The following is a 19,435-nucleotide window of genomic DNA, read 5'->3' as shown; positions in this document are numbered from 1 at the left end:
CGATTTGTTTACATTTGTTACATAGGACCTTTTCAAAAGTTACGCGAGAATTATCTCGATAATTTATAAAACAATATCCGAAGTAATAAGCAACCTGATTTTTATGATTTTTTTGTAGGTGGAGATTTTGTGTGTATTTTAGGGGGGGGGGGAGAGCTCATTTGTGACTTTCTCCAATCGTTCATTCAGTTTTCGCGAATTCTTTCATTCTTTCACTGGTTCCAGGTTGATTTATTACAAATTACGCAAACGGCGTGCGCGTCATGTTTATGTAAATACGGAAAGGTTGTCGGAGAGGCTTCGACCTTGTATTTTATGGCCTAGTGAAGAATGACTGCTAAGCAGTAAATTTGAGTGTGCATGAATTAAATAGGTGCACGTACTTCTTGAAAAGAAGAAGAGTGAGTAGGGATGCTACATGGGTTCCAAGCAGTGGCATAGTGTGACCGGGTGACACCCGGGGCGGGTGTCTTGGGTATTACTCCTCCAATTAAATCTTGTTATCAAGCCTTTGTTTTTATTTTCTAATGAAAAATCAAATTTACTGACTCAAGAAACCTAAATTTGAGATTAATTATAATTAATGAAACGGGTGATATTTTAATCGTTCGGTTTTTAATTAACAGAAATTGAAAACCATTGTTAGCAACATTATTCGCATCTTACTCTTTAAAGAAGTGCCAATGATTCCTCCGGATCACAAACCGCACCAAACAATACTTTTTTTGGGATTGGCAGCTCTCGTATTATTTGTGCCTGCTCATGCGACGAAATACGACAATTTTATTTATCAACGTATCCGTTGAACCAAATGTGATTCATCGTTGAAGCATTTTTAACAGCGGCCTTTAAATGTCCACGGAATCTTGAAATCTCTAGTAACTTCTCGCTTTCCGAGAAATCGTCGTAAAAATTTGCAAATTTGGGAATCAACGTTTTCAATACGCTGTCAGATACTGTTAACATGTATCTTGCTTGAATTATGGCTACTTATTTGGCGATTTTGATCGCTTTTGTAATTCTCAATGAAATCGATCAATGCTCTTTTCTGCAACAAGCAAAATTACCAGCATGTTGTCCTCATAAGGGGCTGTCCACATACCACGTGGACAACTTTGGGGGGGGGGGGGTGGTTAGGGGGTATCAAAATGTCCACGCTTGTCCACGGAGAGGGGGGAGGGGGTTTAGGCTACAGACTAAATCAGTGAATCAGAAATTCAGAGTGAAGATGAATCGGCATTTCCTGTGATCGATCATATTCCGGAGTGGGCAACGATCTGCACTCAACAAAAAAAATGACCAGAATTCAACATCGAAAATTTTGAGTGGGTTTTGGAACGCTGTAACTGTCATAAAACGATGCATTTGTCAAAGCAATAACTGGGTCTTGTATAGAACGAATCAATTGCGTTAATTGGATTATTACTGGCGAAGATGTTAGTGGATTTCCAGATGGAATAATTACACTTCTGAAACAAAGCTGTGAACTTAAATTAACATTATTGTATCTATGTATTCTATGTGATATCAACACATTTTATTACAATTGTTGGAAAAATCCTGAACTAAAATTGTATTTGAAAATAATTTTAAATCCATTTATTTTTATTCGATTGGCGTTTGCAATCACAAATAGTAAAGCTCTTGATCAATCTTGGAAGTTGTGTAGTTTATATTCAGATGCGGACTGTTCCTCACCTGGTCAACTGTACATTACGAGTTTCCGTGTTGGAAAACTAGACAGCCTGCATATCGTCGCTGATAATTGGCGATCTAACGCAAAACGTAAACGATCGGTGAGACATCTGGATTTTGTTTTTGAACTAAAAAAATGATGATAAGGTAACCTAAAACTCAAAAACAAATCACGTATATTTTACTTCCGGACTTTCCATTTTTCAACCATTTCCATTTTTGTTTTTGATTGTGCTCTCGAATTACCTTTATTGATTCAACCATTGTCACCCATTGTCAACCAAGAAAATAACATATCTATATATATATATATATATATATATATATATATATATATATATATATATATATATATATATATATATATATATATAAATGTTCTGTTCGTTTGTGTACGCGTCAAAAACACGATAAGTGCGGAACCGATTGAGCTCAAAGCTGGACACAATATACAACCCACTTCAAGGAGTGTTGTTACGGCATAAAAACTTGGAAAATTGGAAGAAAAATGTTTTTATATATGACCAGAGTGCGTTTCTGAAATTGAGCTTCTAATGAAAATTGACTATTCAGCAATGAATATGTGTTCTATGTGATGGAAACATCTTTTTTCACGTGTTTTGACAAAATTATGATCTGATCTTATGTTTCGAAGTGATTTAAAATTTATCGATTTCCCTCATCTATCTCTATCTCTATATATATAAAAATGTTCTGTGCGTTTGTGTACGCGTCAAAAACTCGAAAAGTGCGGAACCGATTGAGCTGAAAGCTGGACACAATATACAACCCACTTCAAGAAGTGTTGTTACGGCATAAAAAATTGAAAAATTTAAAGAAAAATGTTTTTATATATGACCAGAGTGCGTTTCTGAAATTGAGTCTCTAATGAAAATCGACTATTCCGTAATGAATATGTGTTCTATGTGAAGGAAACATCTTTTTTTCCACGTGTTTGATAAAATCATGAACCGAAATTGTGTTTCCAAGTGATTTAAAATTTATAGATTTCCCTCGTCTATCTCTATATACATAAAAATTTTCTGTTCGTTTGTATGCGCGTTAAAAACTTGAAAAGTAGGGAACCGATTGAGTTCAAACTATGATACAATATACAAAACAACCAAACACATCTAGGATTGTTGGTACAACATAAAAAAATGAAAAATTTAACTCAACTATGCATCCACTATGTACCACAGCTTGGCAGGGTACAGCTAGTTATATATAAAATTGCGCAGAAATAAATTTCTTCTAAACTCATCGCAATCAAATAAACTTTTATGACTACAACATTGTGATTTATGGAAAGAACAACAAACCTTCCATAAACCCACATTGCAAAATTTAAAACCATCATCACATTCACCACAGCGCCGCCTAGGTGTAGATTTGTACGTTAGATCGCCAATGGAACAACAAAAAAAAAGTTTACTCACAAGTATTTTAAAATTAAATGAAACATATGCTTTGTTATGCTACTCATTTCTCTACCGCAAAACAACAATGAGCTGGTACAGCAGGGTACAGCTAGTAAAACTTGAAATAAAATAAACTTAAATGGGTTTTTAACGCAATTCAGTTATTTCCTTAGTTATTTTAATTAGAAAGAGAAAAATGTCCACGACAAAGGGGGGTAGGGGTATGAAAATGTCCACGCTTGTCCACGGAGGGGGAGGGGGAGTCTAAAATCGTGCTTTTTCTGTCCACGTGGTGTGGTGCTTTCGTTCAAGGCTGAGTGTGACATTGCTGAGGGAAAAGGATGTTTTGATTGTGAACATGTGCAATTGGCCGTTTCATACCTTTGGCACCTGCTTCAATTTCGATATAATGAATGCCGCATGCAGTTGCACACACAAGGTGGCATGAATTTCACGTGAGTACACCAATACGCTTATCATCCAGCGGATTCCATTCACATATCATCGATTTATAGTCACATTGGATCAATCGTGCTGTTACTGGAGTAACTTGAATAATTTGCCCATAATTAGCATTCGAACAGTAAAATGTCTGCGGATCACTCAGGACACCGGGAATTTCCTTTGTTTGTCTACTTCATCCCCAGACAAAGACCGTACACAATGTAGGAATCTCAAATCAAAACAGAACACAGTGTAAAAATGAAAAACATCTATCATTAATGGGGGTCTTCGTGGCCTAATTTTTTTCGTGTCCGCTACTAAGCGAACAATCATGAACTCATAACTCAGGGCCCTCAACTAATCATCTTTATGTGTTATTCTACTACTTCCACGCAACAATCATCTTGTGACGGTAATCCCAGTCCCTTACCGTTCACACTACGATCTGCTGCAGCAGTAATTAGAACTATTGATAACACAACAATGGACACCTCATATCAACAGTCCTGCTGTGTATATAGTCCAACCTTGAACACTCGAACAATAGGAATATTCTTACGCCGTAAAAAGGCGACATGTGTATCGATAGAATAGTAATTTTCTTACGCCTACTTATGGCTACTATGTAATATACAACATGAGATAAAATGTACACGATAAATTCGGCTCTGTTACAGCTCAATTGCTAAATGAGTCTAAAAAATAAACAGAAGGAATGAAAATTTAAAAAAAAATCTGTCATTAATGTTGGTAATATAGTTTACCAATAATAAATCTAGTACACAGAAATACGGACGTAAATCAGGATAGCTTTTTCTATGACGATGTATCGTGTCTGTCGAATGAATATACCAGGTGGGTCCTATACGGCCATCTTTTTGTAGCCAGCATAGAAAATTATGAGCATAGAAATCATAACCTGAAATTTAAAATGAAGTGCTCAGGGTTACCAGAGCCCCGGAATATGCGTATATCTTCCGGTTAGACATAGTTCTACATAAAAAATTTGTTATATTTACTAATTATTTCTCTCAGTGTGCATCTAATGAGATCAAAAACGCCATGTAAGCCCATTTTTGCCATAATTTTTGATTTGCTATAAAATTAACCTGCAGTTGTCAGAGAGCAGAAATCTGTCAAACTTACACAAGTCTCGCAAAACAAAAGTAACAACAGATTAACTTTGTTTGCTAGTTACGCTAGAAATAATCGTACATAGCGTTTCAATCGTTCGGAAGCAAGTCGTGTGTAGTGTAGTAGTCTGCATAGTCAAACGCAAGAAAGGCTGGTTGCGTTGCAATCGAGGAAGAATCAACGAAACATCATTAATCACCAGATGAGTGGAAAGTTTATTGGCCAATACGCGTATCGTAGCAATCGTTGAGTTCTGGGATTTTTACGCTAGCAGAGCAGCAGAAATAATTGTGCAGCATCGATTACTCATTCAGATGCATTGAGCTGTTTCGTTGTTTTTAGAGTAGTGATATCCCGTTGGTTTTAGTTTTCCTCGGTCACCTGCGTCCCGAATTTGCACAATTTCACCCTCTCCAACCAGAAGCACCAACATAAAAACAACTCCCGTATCCATCCCCCACCCAATCGAGTGTATAATTTCATCAGTCGCAAGAATTCGCAGCCGCAATCAGAGGGTTTACCCGAAAATCGCTTAAAAATTGCACGCAAGTTGTCCCAGCCTCCCACGAATCTAGCTCTAGATTCCAACAGTAGCAGGAGAAATCACGAAATCACAGCGGCAATTATGGCGTCTCTGCTGGAAGAAGAGCAAAGTCTACGCGAATGCGAGGCTTACATCCAGACGCATCGCATCCAGCGAGTTCTGAAAGATTGCATCGTGCAGCTGTGCGTTGCCCGCCCGGAAAATCCAATCTCCTTCCTGCGGCAGTACTTCCAGAAGCTAGAACGGGTAAGTCCAGTTGGAATATGTATGTTTTTTTTGGAGGAGGCTTCCGAGTGCGCTGTGCAGTGCTGCCATCGTCGCCGATTGTCGATTGTATGGGAGAGTTGATTTCGCTGAGATAAGAAAATGAATCATATATTGCTTCTTGATCTTGTATACTAGCTATGAATTTCTTCAATATTCTCATGTTTATATTCAGGTTTAATTAGAATTGATTGAAGAAAACCAGCTTCTTTAATTCTACCAACGGCATTCAGCCGGTAGCACATGAATTTGTTCAGTGTTATCTTCTGAGATTCTTGTGTTCCGATGGCCTTGACGGTGTCAATGTTTGCATCATCAACAGCACCTAGCTGTTGCTTCAATTGTCAGCTCATTGCATCGTGTTGTCCGCAGTACAAAGTCACGGTCATACAGTTACACTGACATTCTTCGCTACTCAGCTAGCGATTCTATCGGATGCGACTCATCAATTGACACCAGTAAAGGAAATCAAACAACATTTTCCGTACCGTTTGATCTCCGACCTCGCTGCCAGCGCACAGCAAATGAGCCTTTTACAGAGAACAAGGCAAAAATGCAGTTGTGTCTAGCATTTTTTCCCGCGTTGTTGATAAGGGAACATTTCAATCTAGTGAGGAGGCGTTCGAGGATGACCGATTGGGACTGCACATGCTGGAACGGAAGGGGGAATCGGCTTACCGATCGAAAGATATTTCCAGTCGATAGGTATTTTTTCTTCTATCCAATCAATTCTTGCAACTCTCAAGTGTTTTTTTTGAAGAGGATTGTTTGTAGCACTTGATGCGAAATAGCTATTTTTAGTCATGAAGCCGAGAGCGTTTGCTAGCACGCAATGGGTAAAGTTTACGGGAAACCGATGCTCATCCTTGCCTGCGCAATATAACCGCTTGACGGAGCATAACAAACTGTCTCTCGTTGCAAAAGTGTCCTTTGCCTGGTATCCTTTAGTCAGAGGGAAATTATTGTTTTCTAATCCTTTCTGAAATATCAATCCTCTCGTATTTGGAATACGTCAAGTCAGTCCCCCCCCATAATGTTCCCGAAAGACGTATACCTACCTCAAAAGTGGCGGTCACAAGCCAGCAATTAAATGTTTACGTTACCAGATTCTTTTAAAAAACAAGCATCGTTAATTTTTCATGTCCACGCTTGTCCACGGTGAGTGAGGAGGGGGTTTAGATAATGTCCACGTGGACACATAAAATCAATTTTTCCTGAAAATACAATATAATCAAAAATGAATGAAATCTGCTCTGCATTTTCATCGAATTTCAATCTTGCCGCTCCTTACGTGTACTCCGTAAAAGACCATATTTTTTCATATCGAACATATTGAACTGTTTCGCTGAAATGCGTATTCTGAGAGTAACTCACATGAACTGAGAGTGATGAACTTATTTACATTCCGCCAGGACGAAGACACCATGAAAGAATGTTAAAATCTTGTAAGTTTGAAAAATGCACCACATAGTTTAGGATTTGTTGTTGTATCTGTCTTTGGAGAACTCCAAAGGTGATAAACCATAGAAAAATGAACAACGAATTACATGGTGAAGCTTGGTTACGTAAAACGCTACAATATATCGGTTCCATATTATTGCATCTTGTGTCTGGTGAGATTAAAAAGGAATTCTGCTTTATGTGCTTCTACAAAGCTTCGATAAATTCTAACAAGTACTGCTTATAACTAAACGAAATTAAAGTCAGCGATCCAGAACAAACTAACAGAACTAGCCAATATGATAGACGTCTTATTCCACCGGACAATGTCAAATTTCATTCTTTTTGACAGCCCGGCCGAAAATGTTCTGTTTCCCTAAGGTGTGCTATTTCACCCGTCGTTCTCACCCGATATTGCACTGTCCGGTTATCAATTGTTCGGGCCACTTTTCTTAAGCGCAATAATTTCGACTCATAGAATAGCATAAAGAATAGCAGTTTTTTTACGAGAAACCAAACATGTTTTGGGAGGGTGGGCTTAGATGTTGCGGAAGGATCGATTCAGCAATGCCACACACTGTGTAAACTAGGAATAAGTCAATAGTTTGAAAAAGAGTCCACGCAGAGAAACTCGATGAACTCGATGTTTGGAAGCCGCATGAATTATTCTAAAGGAAGTTGATTGACTAATTTTCATCAGCGAAGCACAATTAAATCAACCCATTTCTGGAGCATATAATCACGGGTGATGGAACTTGGAAAAATACGATATCGTTCGCAAAAGATCATGGGATAAGCAAGACAAACCACTACAAATATCATCGAAGCCTTGACTCCAAAAAAGGGACGCTGTGTGTATGGTGGAACTGGAAGCGAATCTTCGATCATGAGGAGTTACATAGCCAAAAGGTTAATTCAGTGTTGTGCGGTTCACAACTGGATAGTTTTCACGAGGCGATTATGTTACAGGCAAGGCGGTACTTGTTCAGTGCCTAGATTTTTATTTTACCCCCTAATCTTCCGGTTAGACGTAGTCTTACTTCAAAATAATTATTCAGAAATAAAACAGAAAAACGCGGATACTTTTTAAATGACCCAGTACATTCGAATAATTGTGTGTCTATAAGAGTGATGCTTTGGATTTTTTCCCTGTCATTCTTTGTGTGGACACCGACTGGACAACATCGTTCCTGGACGAGCTGGACGGCCGAGGAATCGAGTGCCTTTCTCAAGGCAAGAGGGTGGAGGTGGTAGTGCTGGAGTAGAGTAGAGTTTTCAAAGGGCCTTTCTCAAGGCTAGAGACGAATGAACTGAAAAAGTTTAAAGTCTCTATAATACAATACCTTACCTTACCTTTTTCCCAGAACCCTTTTACGGGTAGTGGTAACTATATTGCCACCAACGATTTTATTTTGACGTAGAACTACGTCTTTCATTAAGGGTACCAAATCAGAAAACAGGTCACGTTTTAATGAAATAAAGTTAACGTTAATAACTATTTTTGCCGCGAACGGATTTTGGCGATTTACATACTCAACGAATCGGAAATTCCCTAAGATTTGTTTAATATGCTATACATTAGAATCCCCTGGTTTGTAAATGGTTAGTTTCATGAAAACTCTAAGCGTTTCCATTTTCTCATACATTTGTTCTGTCCATTTGTGTGCTTTCCCGAACAGAGCTGTCAATAATGAGCAACTTATCGACGACCAATGAAGGGAAATCGTAGGATTTGAAATCTCCGTGAACAAAGGAAAAGTAGAAGAATGAAAGGGGATTCTTGCCTAGAGAATAAACAGTGGATCTCGCTGAGGCAAACTTTCATTCGACATCGGACTGTTGAGCAATCCAGTTCACTTTGCTCTCGCTGCGCTTCGATCTAAGATTGGACCAATTTGGATATCGTCGTTTGGTTTTTCTGTTCGTTATTCGTTATTCGAATCGTGTGATTTTCCCGCGTCATAAATTGGACGCTTTGCGTAGTGTGATGAGCAAGAAGAAGAGGAAGGCAGGCTCGAGCCCTGCAAAAAAAACGAACGCATTGGTAGGGACAATGAAATTTCGAGGCAAACGTCATCTAATGATGCACGCGATGTTGGTGCAGTGAAAAGCGCTCGCACTGAACCGAACCTTCGCGAGTGTGACACCGCATCGAACAACAGCGAAGTAGGCGATTTCGGCACATCGTTCGAAAATGTAAACGCCGTTACCCAGGCAGTAACCAAAATCAAGCTCCCCCCGCTGGGGGTGAAGGCGGTCGCTCTTGACAAACTCATCAGCGAATTCGCATCGATGGGTGTTACATAAACCAGACGTCCCGCGTTACGCGGGACAGTCCCGCATTTCAACAAAATGTCCGGCGTAAGATTACGTCCCGCGAAACGTCCCGCATTTGGCAAAAGGAACGAAAATGTCCCGCGATATTAATATATTTCAATATTACAATTGGATCTTGTTGATTTTCTTAGATGGATGAACCTCAGAATAATACATTTATTTGGCAGATTGTTCAAGAGCGCTTCCAATGCATTCAACGATTAATGCGTTGAGTTGGTTTCATCACACCGACAGTGGACTTTAGAGAGTTTAAAGAGTATCAACTGGAAACGACAGCAACAAAATTGGAAAATGATTTTTATCAAAGCCCCCTATTGATCCGCAGGGACCAACGTGAGTCAGACGAAAAGTACATCTTTGGTCCCTTTTGGTTAGGACTTAACGAGTTAAATAAGCCGGAAGAACTAGTGTATACTGGACAGGAAGAGGCAGGGTTGTTTGATGAAATATCGCAAATGAAGCGCCGAGCGGCCTTACGGAAGTTGGCCGGAACCTCAATCATGGCCGATGAAAAGATGTATATCAACGTTTTCTTTTACCTTTCCGTGGCGTTGGTAGTCAGCTATTTCGGCCATTCGCCCAAAAGTTTTCTATCGGTCGCAGCTGAGGGATGTTGGAAAGGTTGGAGGTCTTCACGACAATGTCATCTCCAGCCGATCCATTATCCATTTTCCAGTGATCGTTTGGCATAATGTTCCGATCCCAGGTTCGGTATAAAGGCCATATCACCTTCGCCACTTTCGGCAAGCACTTCGTACTCGATCCCCGTTTACCATATGACTCGGAAGAAGAGCGGCTTGGACGTTCCCTTCTCGTCTGTCAGAGAAGGACCTTCTTCGAGAACTTGATATTCGACGTCATCGCTTACCTGGGGAACGTACCCGGTCCCCTGTCATTCGTTGAATTCTAGCATCAAGTACGTCTCGTCTTTCATTATGAGCACGAAAAGAAATTTTTCACCAGCACCTGAAGCTACTCCTTCTGGGTGATTGCCTGCTGCTCAGATACGGCCGGTTTCGTCTGAAGCTTCCGCAGAAAAATGTTCATTTTGGCCAGCTTCTCCAGCACCGTTTGGCCGGTTGCTCCGATCTCCCGGCTCAAGGAGGGACACGGAGAGGATGCTGTAAATACCAGATCAGCTATTGCTGGCGGCCATAAAGTGCCTCAGGATGTCCAACTCTTTTGCTGTGGGGTGGAACAGGTAACGGGTGTTAAATAAAAAATGAGATTTTTTTCAATCACACATAAAAAAAAATTTTTTTTTCATCGATTTCAGTATTTTTTATTAATAACATAATGTATTTTCTTCAAAAAATGTCAGTGAATGTTTGAGTAAGGGCCGTGGTCTGCTGTTCGACGCAACTTTGTCGCGATGCTCTCACAAGAACGTTGTACGGCACTTACGTCCATTTTCCGGATACAATTCCGGATTCTTCTAGTAAGTTGCTTCGTGTCCAATTGTTTTTATACACTAGGGCACTGAGTGAGCCAAAGAAATCCCCTATTGGGCGGCACTGGGGCAAGTTTGTTGGGTTACGATCTTTCGGCACGAACGGTATCTTTTTCTCCTCAAGATACGCTTGCGTCTTCTTGGCGTAAGGGAAGACGCCTTGTCCGGCCAGAAGACGTACTTCCCATCCGCGTGATGCTCGTTCAGGAACGGCAGCAGGATTTTATCGAGGCACTCTTCTCGATAGATTTGTTGGTTGATTGCCAGACCGCTCGGCTTAAACCAAGGCTTTGAAATGCCCCGGTAGGAAATGGCGATGTACAACATAACCTTTTTTTTAAACTTGTGCTTGAACTTGTATTTCACTTCAGGCGGTGTGGATGACTTGTCGCTGGAATAGTAATTATCATTTCCTGGAATATGCGTTTTGGACAGCGGAAAATAGCTTTCGTCGTCCAGAACGAAAGACGTCCCGCGATATTTTTTGATCATCCACCGACACTGTGATTTAACCGTCTCAATCTGCTCCTCCGTGTACTCCGGCGACCTCGTCTTCTTCCTGCAGACGATTCCTTCCATCTTGAGGGTCCGATGGATCAATACGTGGGAGCAGCCATATTTCCGACCGGCGTCACGCAGGCTGGTTGCGTCCTTGTTGTCAAACAGCTTCTTTAACGATGTCTTCCTCTGCTTCGTCATTATCGTCACCGGACGACCACTTCCGACCTTCCGCTCTACGTTCAGGGAACCCAGGATACGATATACCGTACTGACAGGTACATTTTCTTCCTTAAAATGTGCCACCGTGAACTTTTTTCCTTGCTGGAAATGCGTTTCGTTGAACCGTACAATGCGTTCGCGGAGCACGTGCTGTTTCGACGCCATCTTTGCTTTGACTAAATTCAAACTAGCAAAACCAAACACACCTACTGTTTCTAGGGAGCCCAAAGAGCAATTTTCTTGGAGAAAGAAAATTTTACGCTCTTTATTTGAGTTACTGAAAGGTATTGAAAAAATTCTCATTTTTTATTTAACACCCGTTAGATTGAAAAAATCATCAAGTTGCTTGTTGTGTAGTAGGCTTGTTTTGTTGTAGGCTTAATGAACGTAATATTTAAGGAAAATTTGTTCAATTAAATTATTTTTTGTATTTCTTTTTCATCGCCATCCGAAAATAGTCCATTATTTTTAATACATACGATAACACTAAAATCGATGAAAAATGGATTGGAATTTTCGAGAAAATTGTAGAATTTGAATCTTGCCTGCCAGACTTAAATGCTCTGTCTGAGCGAGTGATTTTCAGGCGTAAAAGGCGTAGAAAGAAATAACACAAATCAGGTTTAATTGCAAGGGCACATGTTAAGAGTTTCATGAAAAAATGGGACTCTCTAAACTAAAGTGACCAGATGGTCAGAGGTCTAACGCGGGACACAAAAGACGGGTGGGTAATGTCGGGGACATAACCGGAGTGACGTAGGACTATACAAAGGGGACAGCTTCTGTTAAATATATATTTTAAATATATTGTTTTATTTTCTTCTCCTACGTGAATACCTACCTATCTACCTGAAATATGGATTAGTTTACTGTTTACTCTTTATGAATATGCTGATGGTTCTGAAAAGAACCTTTGGTGTTGTGTTTTTGTTATCACTCGATATTCCCATCTTGTTCGGTTAAACCTTCATGTTTAGCTATTGCGTTTGCCACTCGCCACAGCTTTCACAGTTGGAAAATTTCTTCCCATCCAGCTTGTGACATGTTGTTCAGTAAATTACATTTAATGCGACGTGCCGGTGAAACACTTTGCCACTCACTGAAACTAATTGTTGCCTTGATGAGCGCCGAACCGAAGCTGCTTTGTTCTTGATGCGGGTTTTCTGATTGTCGTGAGCAGCTTTGCAAGCCAACTCGAGCACTCCGACGGCCGAAACTCTATAATCGCTGTTAGGTATACTGGTGCTCCGGCACCAATCCGTTCGGCCTAGTTGCCCTTGCGGAGCTATCAGTGAATGCGACCAACAGAAAACTGGAGACCTGCACGGTTCGAGTGAGACTTTGCCTTCCCCTTAACTTGTCCTTAACTTGACGATGCCGATGCCGTACAACCACACGGGTTTACGGTTTGAAAGAAAATAAGATATTTTTTTGGGGTCCGCGTGTTTTATACTCTAGCGGTACACACTCACAGGATAGAGACAAATCGGCAGACTCAGCCAGAGGGGCGAGTCCAACGAGACGAACAAATGAGCGTTAAAAGGGAGCGATGGCAAAAAAATACATTCATTACGATTTGTTCGCTCGTTGGATTCACATGCAGGCTGAAAAGGGTCCTTTTCAGGATCACAAAATTATCTTCAATCTAAAGAGTTTATTGTTTTGTTATCACTCGATATTCCCATCTTGTTCGGCTAAACCTTCCTGTTTAGCGATTTGTTGCCACTCGCCACAGCTTTCACAGTTGGAAAATTTCTTCCCATCCAGCTTTGTGACATGTTGTACAGTAAATTACATTCAATGCGACGTGCCGAAGCGCCACTCAGTGTCGCATTGGAGGCGATTTTAACCTGTAATTGAACATTTGCGATGACAGTGGTACAGTGTCGACTTTCAATGTGGGGTCATAATTTGGATCTCTATGTTTACAAAAATGTCCAACTAAATAAGTCGCATTACATGTCCGTCCAATTAGCTAAATGTCGAACTAATTGTAAATTACTGTACTTTCAATCTGGAAACAATTTAAGAATTGGTGAATATTGAATAATCAGGAAAGTCCCCAACTATCATAAGCTCAGAACAACTGCCAAATTCACATACTCAGCAGATCCAGCAGAGGCAAACAAATGATGAAAAAATCAATTTGTGTTTTATTATTATTTTGGATGTTTTAGTAAGCATTGAACTGTATTTCCTAAACTCTTTTTTGGAAGGTTTAATGGCCCTGAAAAGCGCCTTGTTTTATGGAATGGTTCCAATTTAGAAAACTTAGTACTCGTGGTTTTGAAAAAAACCATTTCGAACGCCCTCGATGCCGCCTTGTTCTGGATTTGCCACCAAAGCAGTTTGTATAAAGAACAAACTTTTTTCTTCTGCTACCTGATGCCGTTTTGCGATTGCGTTTGCCACACGCCACTCGCTGCAACTGCCTGTTGTCTTGATGTCCACCGAACCGAATGTGTTCTGTTCCGAATGCGGGTTTTCTTATCGTCGCGAGCAGCTTTGCCAGCTAACTCGATCACTTCGGCGGCCGAAACTATATAACGCCGGCTAGGTGGATTGGTGCATTGGTACTAACGCGCTCGGCTTAGCTACCTTTGCGGGGAACTCCAGATCAACACGGTTCGAGCGGGATTTTGCCTTTCCCTTCACTTTTCCTCCTTTACCATGTCCAGACATGGCTGCTTGGGTTGGTTTGTTGATGTGTTGTGATGCGAACCAATGTGGTGTACGGTTTGAATGAGAATGATCGTTACGGCAGCGGAGCGGGGATTTTTAAGCTGACTGGCTGGCTCGAGAATTACGCATGTGTGAGACAGCGACCAATGTTTCGTTCATTTTTTTCTTTTTCCTTTCCAATGGTGCTTCATTCTATTTCGCTGCTGCTCTGGTTGCCCGTTTTGGTCGGTACGATTTGAGGAGCACAAAATGGACCAATCAAAAATGGGCACATAGTGCATTTTGACAGTGCTTGATATTTCACAATTATTCAATTATTTATCTCAAGAAAAATGAAATGTTATTCATTATGATAGATGCGTAGATACATTTCCTATCAATTGATGCAAAAACCTTTGCGATCTATTGAGAAATGCTCGAGTTATAAGCGTTCCAAATCTTGCATTTTTTTCTACTTGTTCAGTGCCTAGATTTCCATTTCACCCCCTATATCTTCCGGTTAGACGTAGTCCTACGTCAAAAAACGAAACGTTATGTATATACGTTATGTGAACATAAACCATAGTTTAGAGAGTCTCATTTATTCGTGAAACTCTTAACATGTGTCCTAGCAATTAAACCTGACCTGTAATCACTCTGTCGTGGTTTTTCGGTGGTTTAGATTTTGTTTACGCCTGAAAATCTCTCACTCGGACAGAGCATTTAGGTCTTGCAAGCACGATTCAAATTCTACAATGGAATGCTCGAAAATTCCAATAAATTTTTCATCGATTTTAGTGTTAACGTATGCATTAAAAAATGGACTAATTTCGGATGACCATGGAAAAAAGCTACAAAAGAAATTTTCCTTAAATGTTAGGTTCATTAAGCCTACAACAAAAATGATTCAAGGCTGTTGATTCGCAGCAGCAGCACTGTCAAGCAACTTGATGAGTTTTTCATACTGCCAGCTCCATCCCACAGCGAAGGAGTTGGACATTCTGAGGCACTTTGTGTCCGCCAGATATAGCCAATCTGGTATTTACAATATCCTCTCTCTGCCGCTCCTTAAGCCGGGAGATCGTAGCAACCGGTCAAATGATGAAAGAGAATCTGGCCAAAATGGACATTTTTATGCGGAAGCGTCAGACGAGACCGACCGTATCTGAGCAGCAAGCAATCATTCAGAAGGAGTAGCTTGAGGTACCGGTGAAAAACTTCTTTCCGGTTAAAGAAGTGGAAAACTTCTTTTCGTACTCATAATGAAAGACAAAACGTACTTGATGCTATAATTCAACGAATGCAAGGGACCGTATACTTTACGTTCCCCAGATACGTGATGGCGACGAATATATCACCCACTTCAAGTTCTCCAAGAAGGTCATTCTCTGACAAACGAAAAGGGAATGTCCAAGCCGCTCTTCTTTCGAGTTATATGGTAAATTGGGAGATAAACAGTACGAAGTGCTTGCCGGAAGTTGCGAAGGTGATGTGGTTGAACCTGGGATCCGTCCATTATGCCAAAAGATCACTGGAGGATGGATCGGCTGGAGATAAACCGCCAACCTTCCCAACATCCCCCAGCTGCGACCGATAGAAAACTTTTGGGCGAATGGTCAAAATGGAGAGACAGCCGAAAAGGTAAAAGAACACGCTGACATATATCTTCTCACCGGCCATAGTCCAACTTCCATAAGGCCGCCAAGCGTTTCATTTACGATACTTCATCAAACAACCCTGTCTCTTCCTGTCGAGTATACACTAGTTCTTTCGGCTAGTGTATACTCGACTCGGCTTAAACGTTAAGCCCTGGCCGAGCTAGGGGACCAAAGATAAACTTTTCGTCTGACTCACGTTGGTCCCTGCGGATCAATAGGGAATTTTGTGTCCCGCGTTAGACCTCTGACCATCTGGTCAGAGGTCTAACGTGGCATAATTCCGTCTTTTTCCAAGCAGTTAACATTGTTTCTTTTTCGTCATCATAAGGGCTTCTTTGGTGCCTTTGAGAATGCATCAATGCATTAAACTGACGTTATGGCGAAGCAGGCGTTAAGGTTGTGCTCGAGAAAAATATTTGGGGAATACCAAGTATCTTGAATGTCTTACTGGAATGTTATAAGTTATTTAGGTTCGCGTGCCAGTCGCAAAACTGCCTTCAACTAGGATTGCATTTGCGCTAATATTGATCATAATGAAGCATTGCTAATGTTTTCGAGGTTGTTGATATTAACAAAAAGACTTTATTTCGCTTGATTAGTCACCAACAAAGTAAATTTCGTTCCGGAATTTTGAATGTGATTAGGTTTCGCTTGCTAGTAGCAAAACTTCCTCCACTAAGGGTTACAGCTGCGCTTCTCTCGAGCATGGGAAAGTAATGCAACTTTTTTTTAGGCCAGTAATATTAACAGAAGCGTTTTTTTAGAATAGCGCAAAATTATGAGAAGTGTTTATATTCGTAGTAGTTTCAAGCCACCAAATTATGGCTCTGTATGCATGCTATGGCAAACGCTGGGTTTACGTTGTACGACCGATGTCTAGAGGTACGATTCCTTTGAGACAATACTAAATAACATGTAGCATGATATTTGACACTTGCAAGTGTTGTCATTGTTGTTGTTTCCATGCGGCGCCAAAGATATATTGATGTAGTTATGAGATGTGGAATAATGGTGCTGGTGTAACATGTATATAATCGACTGTTGCCGAGTTTATGTCAATTGCGAAAAAGGCCACTGGAATAGCGTTCGAGGTAAATTTTCAATGCATTCACATGAAATAAATTGCGACATACGATCAGCTATTGTATTGTTTTACGAAGGCAAGAATGAGTCATCAATCAATTATCGTCAACTGATTCTACAATGAAAAAAAACTATTTCAGAGATTATTACTAAGCAGTTGTTTCGAAAATTTCACAGCATTATAGAATAATATCCGAAGGTATAAACAAGCGACTTATTTAAAATAACAGCGTAGTTCTACGTCAACAATGCGGTCGTATCTTGGAGACAACCTCCTATAGTTTTTTTTCTCTTCTTTAACAATAAATTATTATTTCTATTTTTTTTACTGTGGTAACTAGTTCTGATATGTAGTAACGTGTCGCGAAAAAATTAAAAACTATTCATTTTGTAGTCATTTTGTGTTAACAACTCCCAATTTAGAACAGCGAGAGCAATTCTGCCGAAAAGTCATTAAAAAAAAGTCTATTTGTTGAAGTTTTCAATACATATGAACTGTTTAGGACCTGGTTTAATCTCATCATGAATTTTATTAATTGTTTTGTGGAAACTAACATCAAAAATTCAAATATAAGAAAAAAAATTTTACCATCAAGTGTTTATCGCTAGACGGGCAGGTGGCAACTATATTGGCACCAACATTTTCAATGTTTTTAATTGTTTTGTTTATTGAAAAAAAAATCTTTCTTCAAACAAACCGTTATTATTAATTAAACTAACATTTTTATCCATAAAACTATAAAACAGAAAATAGAAGCAATCTAAAAATGAAATTTAAGTGAAGTTCAATTTTATTTTGATCTTTTTAGGAATAATTGTAATTTAATGTAATGTCCACGTGAAAAACAGGGGGAGGGGTATAGGAAAAGTCCACGTTTGTCCACGGTGGGGGAGGGGGGTGTTCAAAAACATGATTTTTCTGTCCACGTGGTATGTGGACAGCCCCTAACAACAAACAAATTTTGGGCGGGACGAAGTTTGCCGGGTCAGCTAGTCTACTATAAATGAATGAACAAGGGATCTTTAAAGAATCTCCGTTAACATCAGTATTAAAGTAGTGTTCGTAATATGAATCTAGTTTCGACGAATGATTAAAATTTCGAACAGTAGATGTTAAAACAGGCTATTTTCACGGAAATACAGCAATAGTTCACTAATTCAGGTAAGAGAACCAGTCCAGTTCTGAGGCAGAAATAGAAAAAGATCTGTGAACAAACACGCAAACACGCAAACCAACAAAAGTGAAATTGATTTTTTATCAGGTTTTAAACTAAAACGACCGGCATACAATTGCTCGGTTAATTTTTGCACTGAAATATAAATGATATATTTCAAAGCAAAACTTAACCGGGCAAACGTATGCCGTTCGACGATCGCTAAGGCTCGGTCGGACCTAACTAAAGGATCGTCTCCTATGTTTCAAACTAACCGAGCAATCGATGGAACACAGGTTTGTTTGCGAAAGGCCGCCGCTTTCGACGGCGGTCCCTTTTCGATCTTTCCTCTTCTTTCGACTTTTTGTCTTTTGACCTTGTGTTTTCGACTTTTTGTCTTTCGACCTGTCATCTTTTTACAGTACTTACTCAAATGATCAAGAGGGTTTATAGTAACAGTAACTGGTTGTCACTAACCAGGAAGAAGAGCAAACAGAACTTTTGGTATGCGTGCGAAAAAATGGTTAATTTGTGTCCCACTGAAAAGCAATAGATCGTAAGTTGACACTGGCTAGAATACATGACCGCTGCAGGTCATCCAATTCTTTGAGCCAATGAACAATTCATTGCAGAAAAAACAATAAAACTTTTTTGTCTGATGGCCGGATCTATCTCCTGTGTTTTTGTTTCTCCATTGATCCATTGTTCCCCTACAAGGGAGAAATGCCCAGAGACATTGTTCAAAGTATCCTTTGCCGATAGTGCGTTGCTGATAGTGGCTGGATGTACGCTGGAGCATTCTACGAGTAACGAGACTAACGTATTCTAACCTTGGTTGGCCAAGAAAATTGTTGAGCTTTCAGTCTTTGTTTTTGTCGTTTTGGGCGTTTTAAAAATGAAGGTGGAATGATTTCAAAACGAGGTTTTGCTCCACTGCTAAACAAAAGTAAGTGGACAATATAGGTCAAATACTGATCAATAAATTTCTAAAGTGCGGCATGCTATTCGGAATTGAGTCAGAGTCAAAATGGTGTTCGGAATGTAAGTCAAATATGATTAAAGGGTGTGTCACATCAAATTGCATCACGGAAAAAACGCTGTAGAAATTCGCCCAGTAGACCGATCCTTTTGAAAATTTTAGACAGTAAAATAAAAACTATTAAACAACTTTTGGCATTTTCTTTTTATTCATACTTCGAGCCCAAGCCCGTATGCTCGCACCTTCCTCTTTTCCCCGTCCATAAGGTTCTGTACAACGTCAGGTTGTAGTTTTTTTTGAACAGAAATCCATTTTCTCTTGAAGTCCGCCTCCGATTTGACAACTTTTGGGTTCTTCCGGAGGGCCCTCTTCATAATCGCCCAATATTTCTCTATTGGGCGAAGCTCCGGCGCGTTGGACGGGTTCATTTCCTTTGGCACGAAGGTGACCC

The 19,435-nt window shown here is 40.0% G+C and overlaps 1 protein-coding gene across 1 annotated transcript in view; it reads left to right on the top strand.

Moving 5' to 3' along the window:
• The first annotated feature begins 4,702 nt into the window (after positions 1 to 4,702).
• The window catches only part of LOC129764148 (cAMP-dependent protein kinase type I regulatory subunit), a 159,563-nt gene continuing 144,830 nt past the window's right edge, over positions 4,703 to 19,435 (top strand). Inside the window, exon 1 of the mRNA XM_055762965.1 lies at positions 4,703 to 5,484. Within this exon, the coding sequence (XP_055618940.1) occupies positions 5,320 to 5,484 (165 nt within the window). The 5' untranslated portion in view covers positions 4,703 to 5,319. The remainder of the gene's footprint in view (positions 5,485 to 19,435) is intronic.

Source organism: Toxorhynchites rutilus, chromosome 2, assembly GCF_029784135.1.
Source record: "Toxorhynchites rutilus septentrionalis strain SRP chromosome 2, ASM2978413v1, whole genome shotgun sequence".
Lineage (NCBI taxonomy): Eukaryota > Metazoa > Arthropoda > Insecta > Diptera > Culicidae > Toxorhynchites > Toxorhynchites rutilus.
The sequence above is the reverse complement of the archived record's forward strand: the minus strand, read 5'-3'. Positions and strand labels throughout refer to the sequence as shown.